At 44.6% G+C, this 16,354-nt stretch overlaps 1 protein-coding gene across 1 annotated transcript in view; it reads right to left on the reverse strand.

Moving 5' to 3' along the window:
* Positions 1–14,837: 14,837 nt before the first annotated feature.
* Positions 14,838–16,354, reverse strand: part of LOC137412968 (organic solute transporter subunit alpha) — a gene marked incomplete at its 5' end in the record, with an annotated part of 48,601 nt that continues 47,084 nt past the window's right edge. The window contains 1 exon segment of the mRNA XM_078777837.1: positions 14,838–15,992. Within this exon segment, the coding sequence (XP_078633963.1) occupies positions 15,883–15,992 (110 nt within the window).

Genomic DNA, 16,354 nt, shown 5'->3' on the forward strand with positions numbered 1-16,354 from the left:
CCATTTTACTCGTGAAACGGATTTAATATCATGTAGGTTCCAAAAACTACACTTTTCCACGTTACTTTTCAGGCATTTTTAAGCACTGGATAGTGGATACACATTAGTACCATTGGAGCTGAAGCTTTCGTATTGTGTTCAATGGGGAGTTCGGTGCAGCAGACTTTTATGCCTCCGTCGACAAAGTCGCCTGAGGAATTATGTTTTCTGGTTGTCCATCCGGCTGTCCGTCAGTCCGTTTGTCCATCCGTCAGTCCGTCCGGCTTGAGAATATTTTTGTCTTGAGAATGTTTTGAGAATCAAATCAGTTTTTGTTACCACAATAACTTGAGAATGGCTTAAGGGATCTTAAGTCAAATTTGGTGTAGATATATATAATGAGGTGACGATGAACCGATTTGATTTTGGGGTCATGAGGTCAAAGGTCAGAGGTCATGGTAGGTAAAAATCCTGTTACCGCAATAACTTGTGAACCAGTGATGGGGTTCTGACCCCAGTCGGTACAAGTATGTATTATGATGCAAAGATTAACCGATTTGATTTTGGGGTCATGAGGTCAAAGGTCAGAGGTCATGGTAGGTAAAAATCCTGTTACCGCAATAACTCTTGAACCAGTGATGGGATTCTGACCCCAGTCGGTACAAGTATGTATTATGATGCAAAGATTAACCGATTTGATTTTAGGGTCAAGAGATCAAATGTCAACGCCTGTAATAGGTTTATAACTTGAAAAAAGCTGAAGGGATGTAACTCAAGCTTGATGCAGGGATGTATAATGATGTAAAGATCAACTGATTAGATTTTGGGGTCATGAGGTCAAAGGCCAGAGGTCATTTAAGGTAAAAATCCTGTTACCGCAATAACTTGTGAACCAGTGATGGGATTCTGACCCCTGTCGGTACAAGTATGTATTATGATGCAAAGATTAACCGATTTGATTTTGGGGTCATGAGGTCAAAGGCCAGAGGTCATGGTAGGTAACAATCCTGTTACCGCAATAACTCTTGAACCAGTGATGGGATTCTGACCCCAGTCGGTACAAGTATGTATTATGATGCAAAGATTAACCGATTTGATTTTAGGGTCAAGAGATCAAATGTCAACGCCTGTAATAGGTTTATAACTTGAAAAAAGCTGAAGGGATGTAACTCAAACTTGGTACAGGTATGTATAATGATGTAAAGATCAACTGATTAGATTTTGGGGTCATGAGGTCAAAGGCCAGAGGTCATTTTAGGTAAAAATCCTGTTACCGCAATAACTTGTGAACCAGTGATGGGATTCTGACCCCAGTCGGTACAAGTATGTATTATGATGCAAAGATTAACCGATTTGATTTTGGGGTCATGAGGTCAAAGGCCAGAGGTCATGGTAGGTAACAATCCTGTTACCGCAATAACTCTTGAACCAGTGATGGGATTCTGACCCCAGTCGGTACAAGTATGTATTATGATGCAAAGATTAACCGATTTGATTTTAGGGTCAAGAGATCAAATGTCAACGCCTGTAATAGGTTTATAACTTGAAAAAAGCTGAAGGGATGTAACTCAAACTTGGTACAGGTATGTATAATGATGTAAAGATCAACTGATTCTATTTTGGGGTCAAAAGATCAAGTTCCGTTATAGTTCTTAATAGCCTCGTTTGTCTGAGAAACCTTGCCCATAAGGTGTTTTCAGCGGGTGCATTAAAGAGATAATCACGTGGTTACAAGTATTGGTTCTCAACAGTACCAGGACAAAAAAATTCATCTCAAAATAATTAATCTACATACATTGTTCTGCCAACTGGAGCATTTCTTTGCAACCTAGGGCTTCCGTTTCCGGTCTTGCTGGCGAGGGTTCGTTTTTTCGCAGCTCCACACGCTCTCCATCGAAATCGAAGTTAAGTAATTGTTCCCATTTGTATTTTCGTTAAAACTGTATTTATTTTATGGTGTATGTACGTATACACAAAGAATTAAGTTAAGCACCCCCCCCCCGTTTTTTTACAACCTCGCACATTACAAGTTTGTTGTCGTCAAAACAGTGTAATATACCCATGATATTGCTATATTTTCTGGAGAAGTGATATTATGGTCACATAAAAACATAACAATCATGCCGTTTTCAATATTTTATTCTGAATAATTTAAGGTGAAATTTTTTGGGAATTTTAGGCATATTTTCACCTCAATTTAAGTATGGAGCTATAGGTCCATCACGGACAGTGTGGATGACGTTTATGTTTTCTAACGTACAGTCATTGTTCTGAGAAGACCTCTAGCGATCTTTGCGTCAATAACGTGTGTAGGACCCACGTGATCGGATCACTGACTCAACCCTACGTCTCATAGACCCTGTAAGCCGTCGTATGCGTTGCTGTGGCAGGTTGAACCCCCTCGAGCACGTTTGGGACATGTTGGGACGACAAATTGCGAAGATGGTCCCTCCAATAGCCAATCTGGATGAATTGGAACGTGCATTACATCGGGAATGGAACAACCTGCCACAGCAACGCATACGACGGCTTACAGGGTCTATGAGACGTAGGGTTGAGTCAGTGATCCGATCACGTGGGTCCTACACACGTTATTGACGCAAAGATCGCTAGAGGTCTTCTCAGAACAATGACTGTACGTTAGAAAACATAAACGTCATCCACACTGTCCGTGATGGACCTATAGCTCCATATTTAAATTGAGGTGAAAATATGCCTAAAATTCCCAAAAAATTTCACCTTAAATTATTCAGAATAAAATATTGAAAACGGCATGATTGTTATGTTTTTATGTGACCATAATATCACTTCTCCAGAAAATATAGCAATATCATGGGTATATTACACTGTTTTGACGACAACAAACTTGTAATGTGCGAGGTTGTACAAAAACGGGGGGGGTGCTTAACTTAATTCTTTGTGTATATATTGTCTCGACAAAGATTTTCGGTGCAAATCTTTCATACCTGTATTGAAAATCGTGTTAATTCGTGTCGTCTTGAGGCCTTGTACAGTGTACACTGTACAACCTTGAGGCTTTGTTTTTCTCTCAGCGCCTGTCGCTTGTGATCCAATAACTTTCGTTCTCTGTTTTCCCAGTCTTTCCACCCCAAAGCCTACTTCCTTATGTAAATCTCAACTCAAAAAAAAAGAAAAAAAAAGACATTACCTTCTCTGTGCTCATTCGTTTATTCATTCTTATTCGTTCGTTCGTTCTTCGACCACGTGTTTCTCCCCCATTTCCCCAGATAGATTGTCAAATTTCAACTCGTTATTTTATCGTCCATGCGATATTGTTTGATTATAGTTAGTTTTGGTTTGAATTTCCTGTAACTCGTAATTAATTAATCGTGTTCTGCTCCTCGTGTGTGGCCTTGTAGTTGTATCCCCGTCGGTATTTTGTTAACTTAAGCGTGTTTTGCTTGGCTCTTGGTTTTTTCTCTTCTACCCCGAACATAATACTCTGTCTAACGTTCTAAATCCCCACCCCCCCCCCCCAAAAAAAAACAAAAAAACAAAAACATTTATTTTCTTTTCTCCACGTGTACTGTTGTCTCATCCTGTATTTTCTGTCCAGGTGTGCTGTTCGCCCCGCCCCCATTATCTCCTTGCCATCCACCATTTGCCCTGTTCACGTGACTCGTGGTGGTCCCTCTCGGCTCTCCCCCCGTTGGTTTTTTTGTGCATATAAGATTGTCCACGTTTCTGTTTAAATATTATTTAAATTGTTTAACCTTTCCCCTTCTGTGTTTTATTCAGTGGTATATTACAACACGCTGTTTTTCTTCCTATTTAAAAGGCTTTTCTCAATTTCCTCTCCAACTCATTCCACTTCAAAAAAAAGAAATTCAATATCTTATACGTCTCCCTCACTACATGGTCTAAATTCACATTCATTCCATCCCTCCTCCATCGTTCTGAATCGGATTGCTAACTTGAAAATCACAACAAACCCAATTTGTTATCAATGTTCGTCTTTCATTAATCATCCACTTTCTAAACTCCCCTCTTGCCCCTCCCATCCAAATCCCCCCCTTGCACCTACACTCCTAAACTCCCCCCTTGCCCCTCCACTCTTAAACTCCCCCCTTGCCCCTCCACTCCTGAACTCCCCCCTTGCCCCTCCCCTCCTAATCCCCCCCTTACCCCTCCACTCCTGATCTCCCCCCTTGCCCTTCCCCTCCTAAACTCCCCCCTTGCCCCTCCCCTCCAAATCCCCCCCCCCCCTTGCCCCTACACTCCTAAACTCCCCCCTCACTCCTCCCCTTCAAAACTCCCCCCCAATCCCTCCCATTCAATTCTCCCCTCATACCATTCCTCTCCAATTCTCCCTCCTCCCCCCTCCTCCTCCAAGCTGCCTCCTCCCCACTTCGTCTCCCTTCTATCTCATACCTCCACCCCCCCAAACCTTCTACTTTCCTCTGCCCCCCCTCAAACAACCCCTCACTGTGCCTCATCCCTTCACCATCAAACCTTTCATCCTCCTCATCCTTCCCTTTCTTGGAACTCTTCTGCAACATCTGACACACTATCAACTGCTCTCCCTACCTCCCCCTCTCATCCTTCATCTTACCCTACTCCTCCCCTCCCCTGTCCTGTAACCGATGCTCCCCCTCTCTCTTCATTAACGGTATGGACCTCAAACATCCGGGGCCTTCGCTCAAACCTGACTGATCTCTCCATACAGGTTGCTTCTGACAATCCAGACTTGATCTGCTTAACAGAGACTTTCCTCCTTCAAGATGTCTCTGATTCCTTAATATCTCTTCCTGGTTACTCCCTCCTCCGGTATGATAGACCTGAGCCTCGGCCTGGTGGTGGGGTGGCTATCTTTGTCAAAAACTCTCTTCCTCACTCTCCTTGCACTGCCCTCTTTCCTCCTCACCCGCAGGAGTACCTCTGGTTACGGCTTCCTCTCCGCTCCCACCTTTTGTTCATATGTGTTCTGTACCGTCCCCCAAACAGTGATGACTCCATCTACATTTCACTGTCTGACAACATGGACCAACTTCTATCCACTCATCCCAACTCTCTCTTCCTCATATGTGGTGACTTCAACTGTCATCATGCCACCTGGTTTGGTGTGGGTTCCTCTCTCACCAGTCATGGCACCTCAGCAAAGGACTTCTGCGACTCACTGGGATTGACACAATCTGTCAATTTCCCGACCCGGATCTCAGCCAATGGAGTATCTTCTCTTCTAGACTTGGTTATGACAAACTTCCCTGCTAATGTCTGCTGCTCTTCTTCTGCTCCAATCGGTTCTTCTGATCATGTGCTTGTCAAAGTGGACATCTCTCTGGCCATTCTCAGAGAGCCTCCTCAGCGTCGACGAGTCTGGCATTTCACTCAGGCCGACTGGGACGGTCTTCAAGCAGCCATCAATCGTCTGGATTGGTCTCCCATCTCCACTGCCTCTGACATCAATTCTTCCTGGGAATTCTTCCAAAGCAAACTGATCTCTCTCATGCACAGATTTATCCCATCTCGCCTTCAGTTGTCTTACCCTTCCTCCCGTCCATGGTACACTGAATCTTGTGGTGAGGCAGTTGCCCTGAAACAACTTGCCTTTGCCTCTTGGAAGGCGAATCCAACTGAAGGCAATCTCAGTTCCTTCCACCAAGCTCGGAACAAGTGTGTGTCTACCCTCAGGAGTGCCAGGAAGCACTATCTCTCCTCACTCAAGAATGAACTCTCAAACCTGTCTCCTTCCTCCAAATCCTGGTGGCATCTGGTCAAATCCGTTTCTGGTGTTTGTTCCCCCTCCATCCCCTCCCTTACCTCAAATGGCCACACAGTTGACATCGCATGTGACAAAGCCGAATGCCTCAACTCTGTGTTCGCCTCAAAATCCTTAGTCCCAAACCCATCTCTCTCTGTTCCCACCTTTCCCAGTCGAACCCAACTGCTCCTGGACTCTGTGTCCTTCTCTCCTGACAAGGTGGAGGAGTTTTTGTCAAACCTCGACTCTGATTCTGCAACTGGACCAGACGGCATCAGCCCACGGGTCCTAAAATCCTGCTCTGCCGCTCTATCTCACCCTCTCTCTGTTCTTTTCACCCTATCTTTTGCTCAAGGTCATCTGCCAGCATCCTGGAAATCAGCTAACATTACCGCTTTACACAAAAAAGGTGCAAAAACAGATCCTTGCAACTACAGACCAATCAGCCTGCTCCCAATTATCAGCAAAGTCATGGAATCCATCATTGCTTCGGATATGAAATCTTTCCTCTTCTCCAATGGCTTTATCTCTGACCATCAATTTGGTTTCAGACCAGGTCACTCTACTCTGGACATGCTGCTTCTGCTGTCTCAACAATGGATGGAGGTCCTCAATGCCAAACAGGAAATCAGAGCTGTCTCCCTTGACATATCACGGGCCTTTGATACGGTCTGGCACCCAGCTCTGCTCACCAAACTCTCCTCCTATGGTGTCCATGGAAATCTCCATGCATGGCTTGCGGACTTCCTCTCTGGTCGTAGTCAACGTGTGGCCCTGAATGGATTTCTCTCATCTCCCCTTCCTGTTCAGGCTGGAGTTCCCCAAGGAAGTGTGCTGGGCCCTGTGCTTTTTCTGGTCTTTATCAATGATCTCTCCGACTCTCCGGAAAATCCTCTCTATCTCTTTGCTGATGACTCCACTCTCTGCCGCTCCATTCCTCTTCCCTCAGATCGGCAGTCTGCAGCCTCCTCACTCTCTGAAGACCTGGACAAAATCACAGACTGGTCAAACAAGTGGAACATGTCTTTCAATCCTGACAAATCTCACTCTCTTACGATGTCTCTCCGAAAAGATCGACTGGACAACCCTCCCATCTACTTTCTCAACAATCCTCTCCAAGAAGTTCTGTCGCTCAAGCTTTTGGGTCTCACTATCTGCCATGATCTTTCTTGGGAAAACCACATTTCCAAGCTGGCCTCCAAAGCCAGTCGCCGACTGGGCATCCTCCGTCGTGCGAAGTCCTTCCTCGGCACACCTGAGCTCCTCACCACATACAAGGCTTTCATCCGCAGCTCAATGGAATACTGTTCTCCCCTATGGGCTGGTGCTCCTGCCTCACACCTGGCTCGGCTTCACGCTGTTGAATCCAAAGCTTTCAAAATCATTGGAATCTCCCGCGATGAAGCTATCTCTGAGGGCCTTTCACTCACTTACCGCAGGCAGGTAGGTGGTCTTTCTGTCTTCTACCGACTCCTCTCCGGCCTTGCTCCCCCAGCTCTCTCTGTGCTCTGTCCCCCAAATATTCCTACAGGTCGCACAAGATCTGCCAGCAACCCTCTGATGGTTAAACTGCCGAAATCTCGGCTCTCTGCTCACCTTCACTCTTTCATTCCTCTTTTCTCCCGCCTCTGGAACAAACTCCCACACTCCCTTCAATCCCTCTCCTCCCTCCAGGTCTTTAAAACAGCTGTTCACCACCATCTCTTATCTTCCCCCATCCAAAACCTTGATCTTTTCTACCCCCACTAATTCACCCCAGATCCACCTTGTTTGAAATTCCAACTTCTTTCCTGGAAATCCTGGCAGTGTCCATATGTTTATACCTCTCCCACCCCCCCCCCCTTCACATGCCTCCCCCCAAAGCCCTCTCCCTCCCACAGATCTCTCGATGTCTCCATGTCTCTCGGTCCCTGCTCTCAAATGTTGTGTTTGTGTCCTTCCCCCTCTCTCCCCATCTTGTCTACCGCTCCCGATGTTATTTGTTTTATGTGTCTGTTTGTCTTTCTGTGTGATTAATGTTCGCTCTTTCACGAGCCTCGATCTTGTATGCAAAAAAAAAAAAAAAACCTCTGGTTGCCAACAATCTGATACACTCAAATCTTCCATATAACACTTGGAGTCTTTGCTAAAAATATAACTTAGAAAATGAATAGGTATGGCCAGAGCATCCTCCAACATGAAAAGCACCTGCTTCCAGATTACATCATCACAACTTTCCACATCAGCTCTCCTCCCCTTTAAATGAGCCATTTTCCAGTATGGAGTAGCCCTTTTGTCCAATGAGAATGCTTGACGCAATTGATTCGCAATTATCCCAGGTCAACATGGGCCATGTAGTTATCGTGACCGACTTCTGGTGACACTCGTGATCAGATTTCTCCAAACGTCCCTATCCTGAACTGCTTCCTGAAGCTCTGGAAGAGACAGCTTGGTTGCATCTTTTACCTCCTTCGTCTAGCATATACAAGGTCTGCCTCTTCCTCTTATTCCCTCAACCATACCCAGCATGGTCGACTTCTCCAGACTTTCATTTTTCTGCACTCAAGATGTGTCCAAAGTATGACCGTTTGTGTTTTGGAATCAGTTATTCTCGTGTACATGGAGGTCTAATTTCTTCAAGCAATGATTTATTTGTTTTTCCAAATTCAGATGGGATTTTTAACATTCGGCTCCAACACCAGATTTCAAAACTGTCACTCTTCTTCCTTTCTTTCTTCTTCACTGTCCATGACTCACATCCATACATTGTAATTGGAAACACCAGAACATCCACCAGTGTCCTCTTGGTTTGTATTGTCACATATTTGTCTTTCCTGATCTTTGTCAATCTTGACCTATTCGGAAAAGTGTGCCAGGTAAACATGGGCTAGGCAGGAAAGGGTTAATCTACTTGAAATGAAAGATTTTGCTATTTTGCCTCTTGGTGTATATCTGACGTTTAATGGAGCCATGTTTATTGGTCCTTTCAATGAAGCATTCATCATTTGTGATGTATTTTATGGTTAGTTTGGTTATATATTAGTTACACTGTAAATTAATACTTCTAAAGGTGCTTGTATGAAGATTAAAGCTGCACCCAGTCTAACATGCATCCGAGTGACTCCACACCTTTACTTTCTGGGCGTGGGACCTGTGCTATGTCCACACATTTTACCTTTTGCTGTTTTTGGATGATGGAATTATTCAATATTTGTCCTGCAGATTGCTGATCAATGTGTTGGAAATTGGTTACTGACCTTTCCAATAACTACCTTTAAGTTCAAAAGATCTTGATATCATCATTATACAATATATATATTATATATATTTTGTTGCGGTTTTGTGTTTTTATAATAAAGGTTAATTTCCCCTCCTAGTTTAGTTACACTACAACATGTAGCATCGTTTAAGATCAGTTATTTCATCGTAAATGTAAGCATAGACCTTTCCTATGTTTAGTTTTGCGTTGAGTAGAATAATGAGAATTAGGTCCCCTTACGATGCCTATGCTGCCTCGATGCTTTCGGATTTGGCACGAAATACCACGAGGCCGGCCTGAACAAGTCGATCAAGGCCGAAGGAAGGTGGGACAGGAGGAGTGGGAGTGACGGTAAGCACGAGCCGCCAATCAGGGCTCGAGGGGAGTGGCTTACCACTGCGGCAAAAGGCGGGGCTTGGAACATTCGATGCGAGCCAGGGCGTGGCGATATAACCCTGTGCCAAGAGCCCCCGCCTCAGTTATAAGAAGGGAGGCAGACGAGTTATGAGAAGAAAAGCGCTCTGTTGAGTTACAAGTTGAGTTCTCAGTTGAGCTGGAGTCAGATCCCTGAGAAGTTGGAGGGCAAGTTGCGCTGAGTTCAATTACGAGAGTGAGAGCGGGCTCCGCGCAGTTGTATTAATCGCGCTGTGAGAGACAGCCGTGCCGGGCCAGAGACGCGCGTATATTTCCTCCTGCCTGCCTTTATCGAGATACGTGCCATGAGGATTTTCCTGCCTGCCTGCCTGTCTTCATCGGGGAACGTGCGGCGACCGCCAGAGGGCCACGCCAGGTGGCCACGCCAGGTGAGCTGTTCCTGGACGACTAAGGCCGGCGCGTTCAGCGCATGAACAATTCTTCCTTCATCCCCCTGTGAGTGTGCATGGGCCCATTGTCTGGTGAATAAGTAAGACTGCTTAAGACTGCCCTGTGTCTCTGCTCCTTCTACCACTGTACATTGTGTAAATAATAATAATTAAATCTGTTATTCCTTTGATTCGACCGTTTCGTCTCTTCCATCATTGACTTAGCGTGGTACGAATTATATCGCTCTGATCGGGTTCCAATAGCAAGGTAACAGCACGGACCACGTGGTACGCAATCCACTCGGGTGCACTCAAATTACGCGTGGTTCATGCGAGACTCGATCCCCACTCCTGCGGCGGCGTGGGTACTTAGGTACGTGCGAAAATTGTCTCGAAACCCTGTCCCGCGTCTGACCGGAAGTGGCGACTCAGTCTCGCGGTTGCGAAGACCCAAGGAGAACAAGGGGCTTATTCTCCCCTTGGTAAGGGAACGGGGGTCGCGCAAAACCGTAACAATATATACAGTATATGATGCTTGTGATTGGCAGGTGGTGGCAGACCCAAAGCCACAATTGGTATTCCCAGAGGAGACCTGTGTGACAAGGTTGCGGCCTGACATTGTCATATGATCAGGAGCAACATGACAGGTCATCTTAGGGGAATTGTCTGTTCCTTGGGAAGAGAACATGGAGGAGGTGCACGAGAGGAATAGAGGAAAGTACAGTGAGATGGAGGCAGAGTGTCGAGAGAAGGGTTGGCGAGTTTCTTGTCAGCCATTTGAGGTGGGGTGTAGAGGGTATATTGGCAATTCCTTTTCTGCATTTCTTGCTCAGCTTGGAGTGTGTGGGGCAGAAAGAAGGAGGATGTGTGACAAAGTGGCCCAGGTTGCCTTGAAAGGCTCACTTTGGATATGGAGGAAGTTTATGGAGACACGTCGAACGGTGTAGGTTGAGGTTGTGAGTGTTGGTTCATTTCTGACACACACACACACACACACACACACACACACACACACACACACACACACACACACACACACGTGAGAAATGGAGATGTGTGTGTGTGTGTGTGTGTGTGTGTGTGTGTGTGTTATAGGAGTGGGTGCGTGCGTTGCAGGAGTGGGTGTGGTTCTGCATGAATGTGTTTTTGTTTGAGTGGTGCATGTTGTACGGTGGTGGTTGTTAATTTTTTTTTTTAGGTGTGAGTGAGTGGATGAGGGGCTGTGGATTCTGGGAGTGGAGGCGGTTTTGTTGTTGTAGTCTGTATTCTCACGGGGTGGGGTATGTACGCATCCAGGTGTAGCTGCTGCATGTGGAGGCATATGTGCCCCTGCTGGCCCAACTTAGCTGACCGTATTGAGGTTGAAGGGCCGAAATGGGATGATGCTGAGGACCACGACTGCGGACCCGGTCAGTGAGGCACACTTGTGACGAGGTGTGTTTTGAAATTATGTATACTTTATATATTATATATATATATATATATATGTATATATGTATATATGTATATATGTATATATGTATATATGTATATATGTATATATGTATATATGTATATATGTATATATGTATATATATATATATATATATATATATATATATATATATATATATATATATATATATATATATATATATAGTATTGTTGCTGTTTCTAGAACCCTCCACTTTGTAAATATTTGTAATAATCCCTTATAAATAATCCCCTGTAAATATTCCCATTTTTTGTGTAAAGGTCAAAGGTCACACCCTAGTTAGGCCACGGGCAACACGTAGAACACCATAGGATCTTCTTTAGTTATTTCATTAGTATGTGTTTCAGGTAAGGATCTGTTCCCAATAGTTTGACTCTGCGTTGCATTAATCAAATAACCTAGGCCCCTTCTCAAATTCCCATCCTATTCATTTTGCGGCTTTACCCTCTCCAAATTGTATTACGCGCCTCTGCCAGCCATAGCCGCCTCAGCGTTCACTGCCTTTTGGTTGTTCGCTGCCAGCCGCCATAAGCCACGCGGCGGAGTTGGAGGAAAAGGGGGAGGAGCGCCAGGAACAAAGGCGTGGCCCCTCAACCCACCATCAAGGGGCGGACCGGTGAGCCCTCAGGACCGATCAGGGCCAAGGCAGCTCACTGATGGGCGTATCTAAAAAGGCAAGCGGCTTAATACGCGATCGGCCAATATAAGCGGCCGTGGGGGACTACTTAGGGAGATGAGTAATACGGGAGAGGACGGCAGACGCGGAAGACCCGAGAGTGGTGAAGGAGTCCCTGCTTGCCGTTGTCACGGACCATTGGAGGCGCACAACTGGCCGAAGGCTAAGGGTCAATTTATTACGTGCGCCGCATCCCAATCTCCCCCCCCCCCCCCCCCCGCGATATAATTGTCCGCTCACGTTAAACGCCATGCGAAGTTGCCGGCCGCTCGTTGCCGCGGTACGAGTGAACACCCGGAGCGTGGACCGGAACGCGAGGTCGGAGCCGGTCGAAGCCGCCTACCATCAACGCCTACCTACCACCTGCCCGGACCCTTCTCTTCCTTCCCACCAGCCCTGCCATTCCATCCTTTTCGTGTAAGTGTGTTTGTACTGTCCTGGGCGTGTGATAATATAAGACTGTCTAAGCTTGCCCTATGTCCTTTTATTTCCTTATTTTGTATATTCTTGCTGCCTTTCGTTTCCTCTTGAGTGTTGTATAATAAATTCTGTGTTCCTTCTTATTCTTTGGGTTTTCCTCTCATCTGGTCGCTTTAGTCTTTTCCCAATTGAATACCGGTGGCACGATATAGGAACCGCTATAATCGGGTCTAGTCTTTGTTAACGGCCTGAGTCGTGGCTCGCTTTGCTCGGCGTGTCCATTACAGCTGCGGCTCGGGCGGGGCTCATTTCCTCGCTTACCGGATGGCGCTGGTAATTAGGTAGTAGGAGCAATTGGCCTACCACCCTATTCAGCGCTGACCGGAAGTGACGTCAAAACTCCAGGACTCGGACGGCCAGCTTAATAGACGAGGGGATTGACCCCTCCTCGGTAAGGGGAGCGCCGTAACCCGAGATCCGCAACAGTATATATACTGTATATATCCCATGTCCTTTTTTATAGGCTGCATGGAGTAAGGTGTTCGATGAACTCTCATTCATTTAAGTTTTGGATGGAAAAGTAAAATGTGGAAAATAATTTTGAAAGGTAAAAGGAAATACAGTCGGATCCCGCTATTTGCGGAATCCATGTATTCGTGGTTGATAAATGTGCCAGTTTCTCTATTCGCGGAAAAATGTCCTGTGAATTCGCGGTTTTTCAGGGGCGCAAAAAATTGTTTTTTCATGAGCCTTTAGCTTGACATACAGCATTTATAAAACCCATCTTAGCATAAAGCAGCTAGACATACACAAAAAACCATCTTATACAAGCCATGAGCATGACCTGCTTATACAGTACAGTACAGTACCGTACTGTGCATGCACTGCTGTGTGCTTTGCGTTTTCATGGCTTTAGCGGACGCGAATTTTAGCCACACTATAAGCGAGCTTCACGGGATATCCCACCAGATGTGTAAACAAGTCAACTCCGCGAATTAAAGAATGCAAAAGCTTCATTAAATCAATTACAGTTTGCAATTTACGGAAAAGCATAATCGGAGATGTTACACAATGAAAACGCTTCGGGGGATGTTCCATCAGCGACGAAAACATGTCAACCCTGCAAGTTATAGAATGCAAATGCTTCATAAATTATATTATTGAAACTAGAACGGCACTCAGTAGAGAGCATACCTCCGCCTGGTGAACAGTTTACGTTTTGTACCCCACTGAAAAGCCGGATCTGGATTCGAACCTGAACCAAAATCTAATCGGTAATCTAATCGGTTAGGTAATCACCTAACCAACTCATCCACCAAGTTTATTCATAAGTTGTCCATAATTTTTTTTTTTATATCATGTTATATATCGCTTTTCACCCGATCTCTCAATGGTGAAAAATCACTTAAAAATTAAATAATTATTGTAGCCGAATCCATATTCATATCTTCACCAAAATCGAAACCATTAGTCCTTGTCACACACCCAACCTGTCCACCAAGTTTCGTCCCAATCCGTCCATAGCTTTTTGGGATATCCTGCAATGTGTTGGTTTTAGCCCTATCACTCAATGGTGAAGAATCACTTAAAATTTTAATTAATTATCATATCCGAATCCATATTCATATCTTCACCAAAATCGAAACCATTAGTCCTTGTCACACACCCAACCTGTTCACCAAGTTTCGTCCCAATCCGTCCATAGCTTTTTGGGATATCCTGCAATGTGTTGATTTTAGCCCTATCACTCAATGGTGAAGAATCACTTAAAATTTTAATTAATTATCATATCCGAATCCATATTCATATCTTCACCAAAATCGAAACCATTAGTCCTTGTCACACACCCAACCTGTCCACCAAGTTTCGTCCCAATCCGTCCATAGCTTTTTGGGATATCCTGCAATGTGTTGATTTTAGCCCTATCACTCAATGGTGAAGAATCACTTAAAATTTTAATTAATTATCATATCCGAATCCATATTCATATCTTCACCAAAATCGAAACCATTAGTCCTTGTCACACACCCAACCTGTCCACCAAGTTTCGTCCCAATCCGTCCATAGCTTTTTGGGATATCCTGCAATGTGTTGATTTTAGCCCTATCACTCAATGGTGAAGAATCACTTAAAATTTTAATTAATTATCATATCGGAATCCATATTCAGATCTTCACCAAAATCGAATCTATTTGTCCTTGTCAGACACCCAACCGGTCCATCAGGTTTCGTCCAAATCCGTCCACAACTTTTTGAGATATCCTGATATGTATCGTTTTTGGCCCCGTCTCCCAATGGTGAAGAATCACTTAAAAAATTATCGTAGCCGAATCCGAATCCGGATCTTCACCAAAATATAATAATTTTGTCCGTGTCACATACACTACATCTCTGCCAAATATTGGCCGAATCTGTCCACAAGTTTTTGAGATATCTTGTTCACAAACAGACAGACAGACAGAGACAGGGGTGAACACATAACCTTCATCCACCAATGGTGGCAGAGGTAAATATCAATACACCACTTAACCAAATCGTTTATTAATCGTCAATAAAGTCCAAATTTTATTGAAACAACAATAAAAACCAAATAGTTTATTAATTGTCCTCTTTGTTCATTTTAATCGCTACCTTTCAGAATAACATCAATGCCCAATTTTCCTTCTAAATCTAATCCCACACATCCAATTTACCTAATACGAGCAAATACCGCCCGCCACTTTACTGATGGGAATAGTATGAGATGGCGTGGGAAAGAAAGAGGGCGGAGAGGGGGAGAGTAAGCGGTCGCAAGTCACAAGTTGGTGTTTGCAGTTTCGCCACGTGTGCCCATTCACAAACCTTCCCTTTTTTGCGTCACAAACCTTCCCTTTATTGCGTCACAAACCTTCCCTTTTTTGCGTCACAAACCTTCATGGGAGTTCCCCGAATCCATCATCGTTAGTTTCATCGAAATCCGTTGTTCAATCCTCAAGTGCGAGCACGGCAAACAAACAGTCAGCCACGACTCCTTTTATAATATAAATGCGCAAATTTTGACCAATGCACCAGCACACAACGACATACTCTTGTCGAAATGTACCGTTGGATCCTCAACATCCGTTCATGCAGATGGGACAGTACACTTTGTTCCCGCAGCCCAAGGGTGGCACGTTCCCCACCTGCCTCGGAAACTGCACCGGCATGGCATTTCAGTCGGATTTGATGCAAAGTGGACAAGACGTTCAAAGGATATTCAGTCATTCCCAAACTGGTCTACCTGCTATTCTATGGAGGTCGATCAGCTCCGCACGTAAGACAATTTTGCTCAAGAGGTCGAGTCAGTCAATTATTGTCATGGATTAGAAATTAGGATTTTTAGTGAGAGGGAACCGAATGATAACATGCACGATATAAGTTATGGAAGTTTCATTTGGACATGTTTTAATGTAAGAAAAAAAGGAGTAGTGACAACAGTATTTTTGGGTACCGTAGATATCGTGCGTACAATACCAGACAGGTAAAATGGAAGAAATAGGACAATCGGATTATTCTGTCGGTACTCCATCCAAAGGGAGTTCCTCCACTTCATCAGTTGTCTGCTGCTCCTTGGAGTGTTTCGGTGTTTGGAGAGTTGTAAACACGGTAGTATAGCAGAGAAAACAGGAACATCTCTATCACCAACAGTTGTGCATTCATGTCTGTGGGACAAGAAAGATGGAGGACCAGAAAGCCAAGCAATCACTTCCGACAACAACATCCACGTACTTTATCTGGCAGCTTTATTAAATTGTCTTACAATTCTCCTGTGATTCTGTATCACCCTAAACCCAATATGCAAATGAGGTAAATCACGTGACAAAATGTGACCACCTGACACATACCCGAAAGAAGAACGCCAGAAATTGGGGACAAAAATTTATTTAAAAGGGACACACTCCATGTTGTATCCGAATTGTGCTTTACGTCGAATTGCTCGTGTAAACTAATAGGAAATTTAATTTCTGTCGAGCTGTGCTTCAATGGAGAAGATCAGTTTTGAAGAATATGAAACCCATGACGT

Source organism: Myxine glutinosa, chromosome 5 (genome assembly GCF_964187855.1).
Source record: "Myxine glutinosa chromosome 5, kmMyxGlut1.1, whole genome shotgun sequence".
In the NCBI taxonomy this organism is placed as follows: Eukaryota; Metazoa; Chordata; class Myxini; order Myxiniformes; family Myxinidae; genus Myxine; species Myxine glutinosa.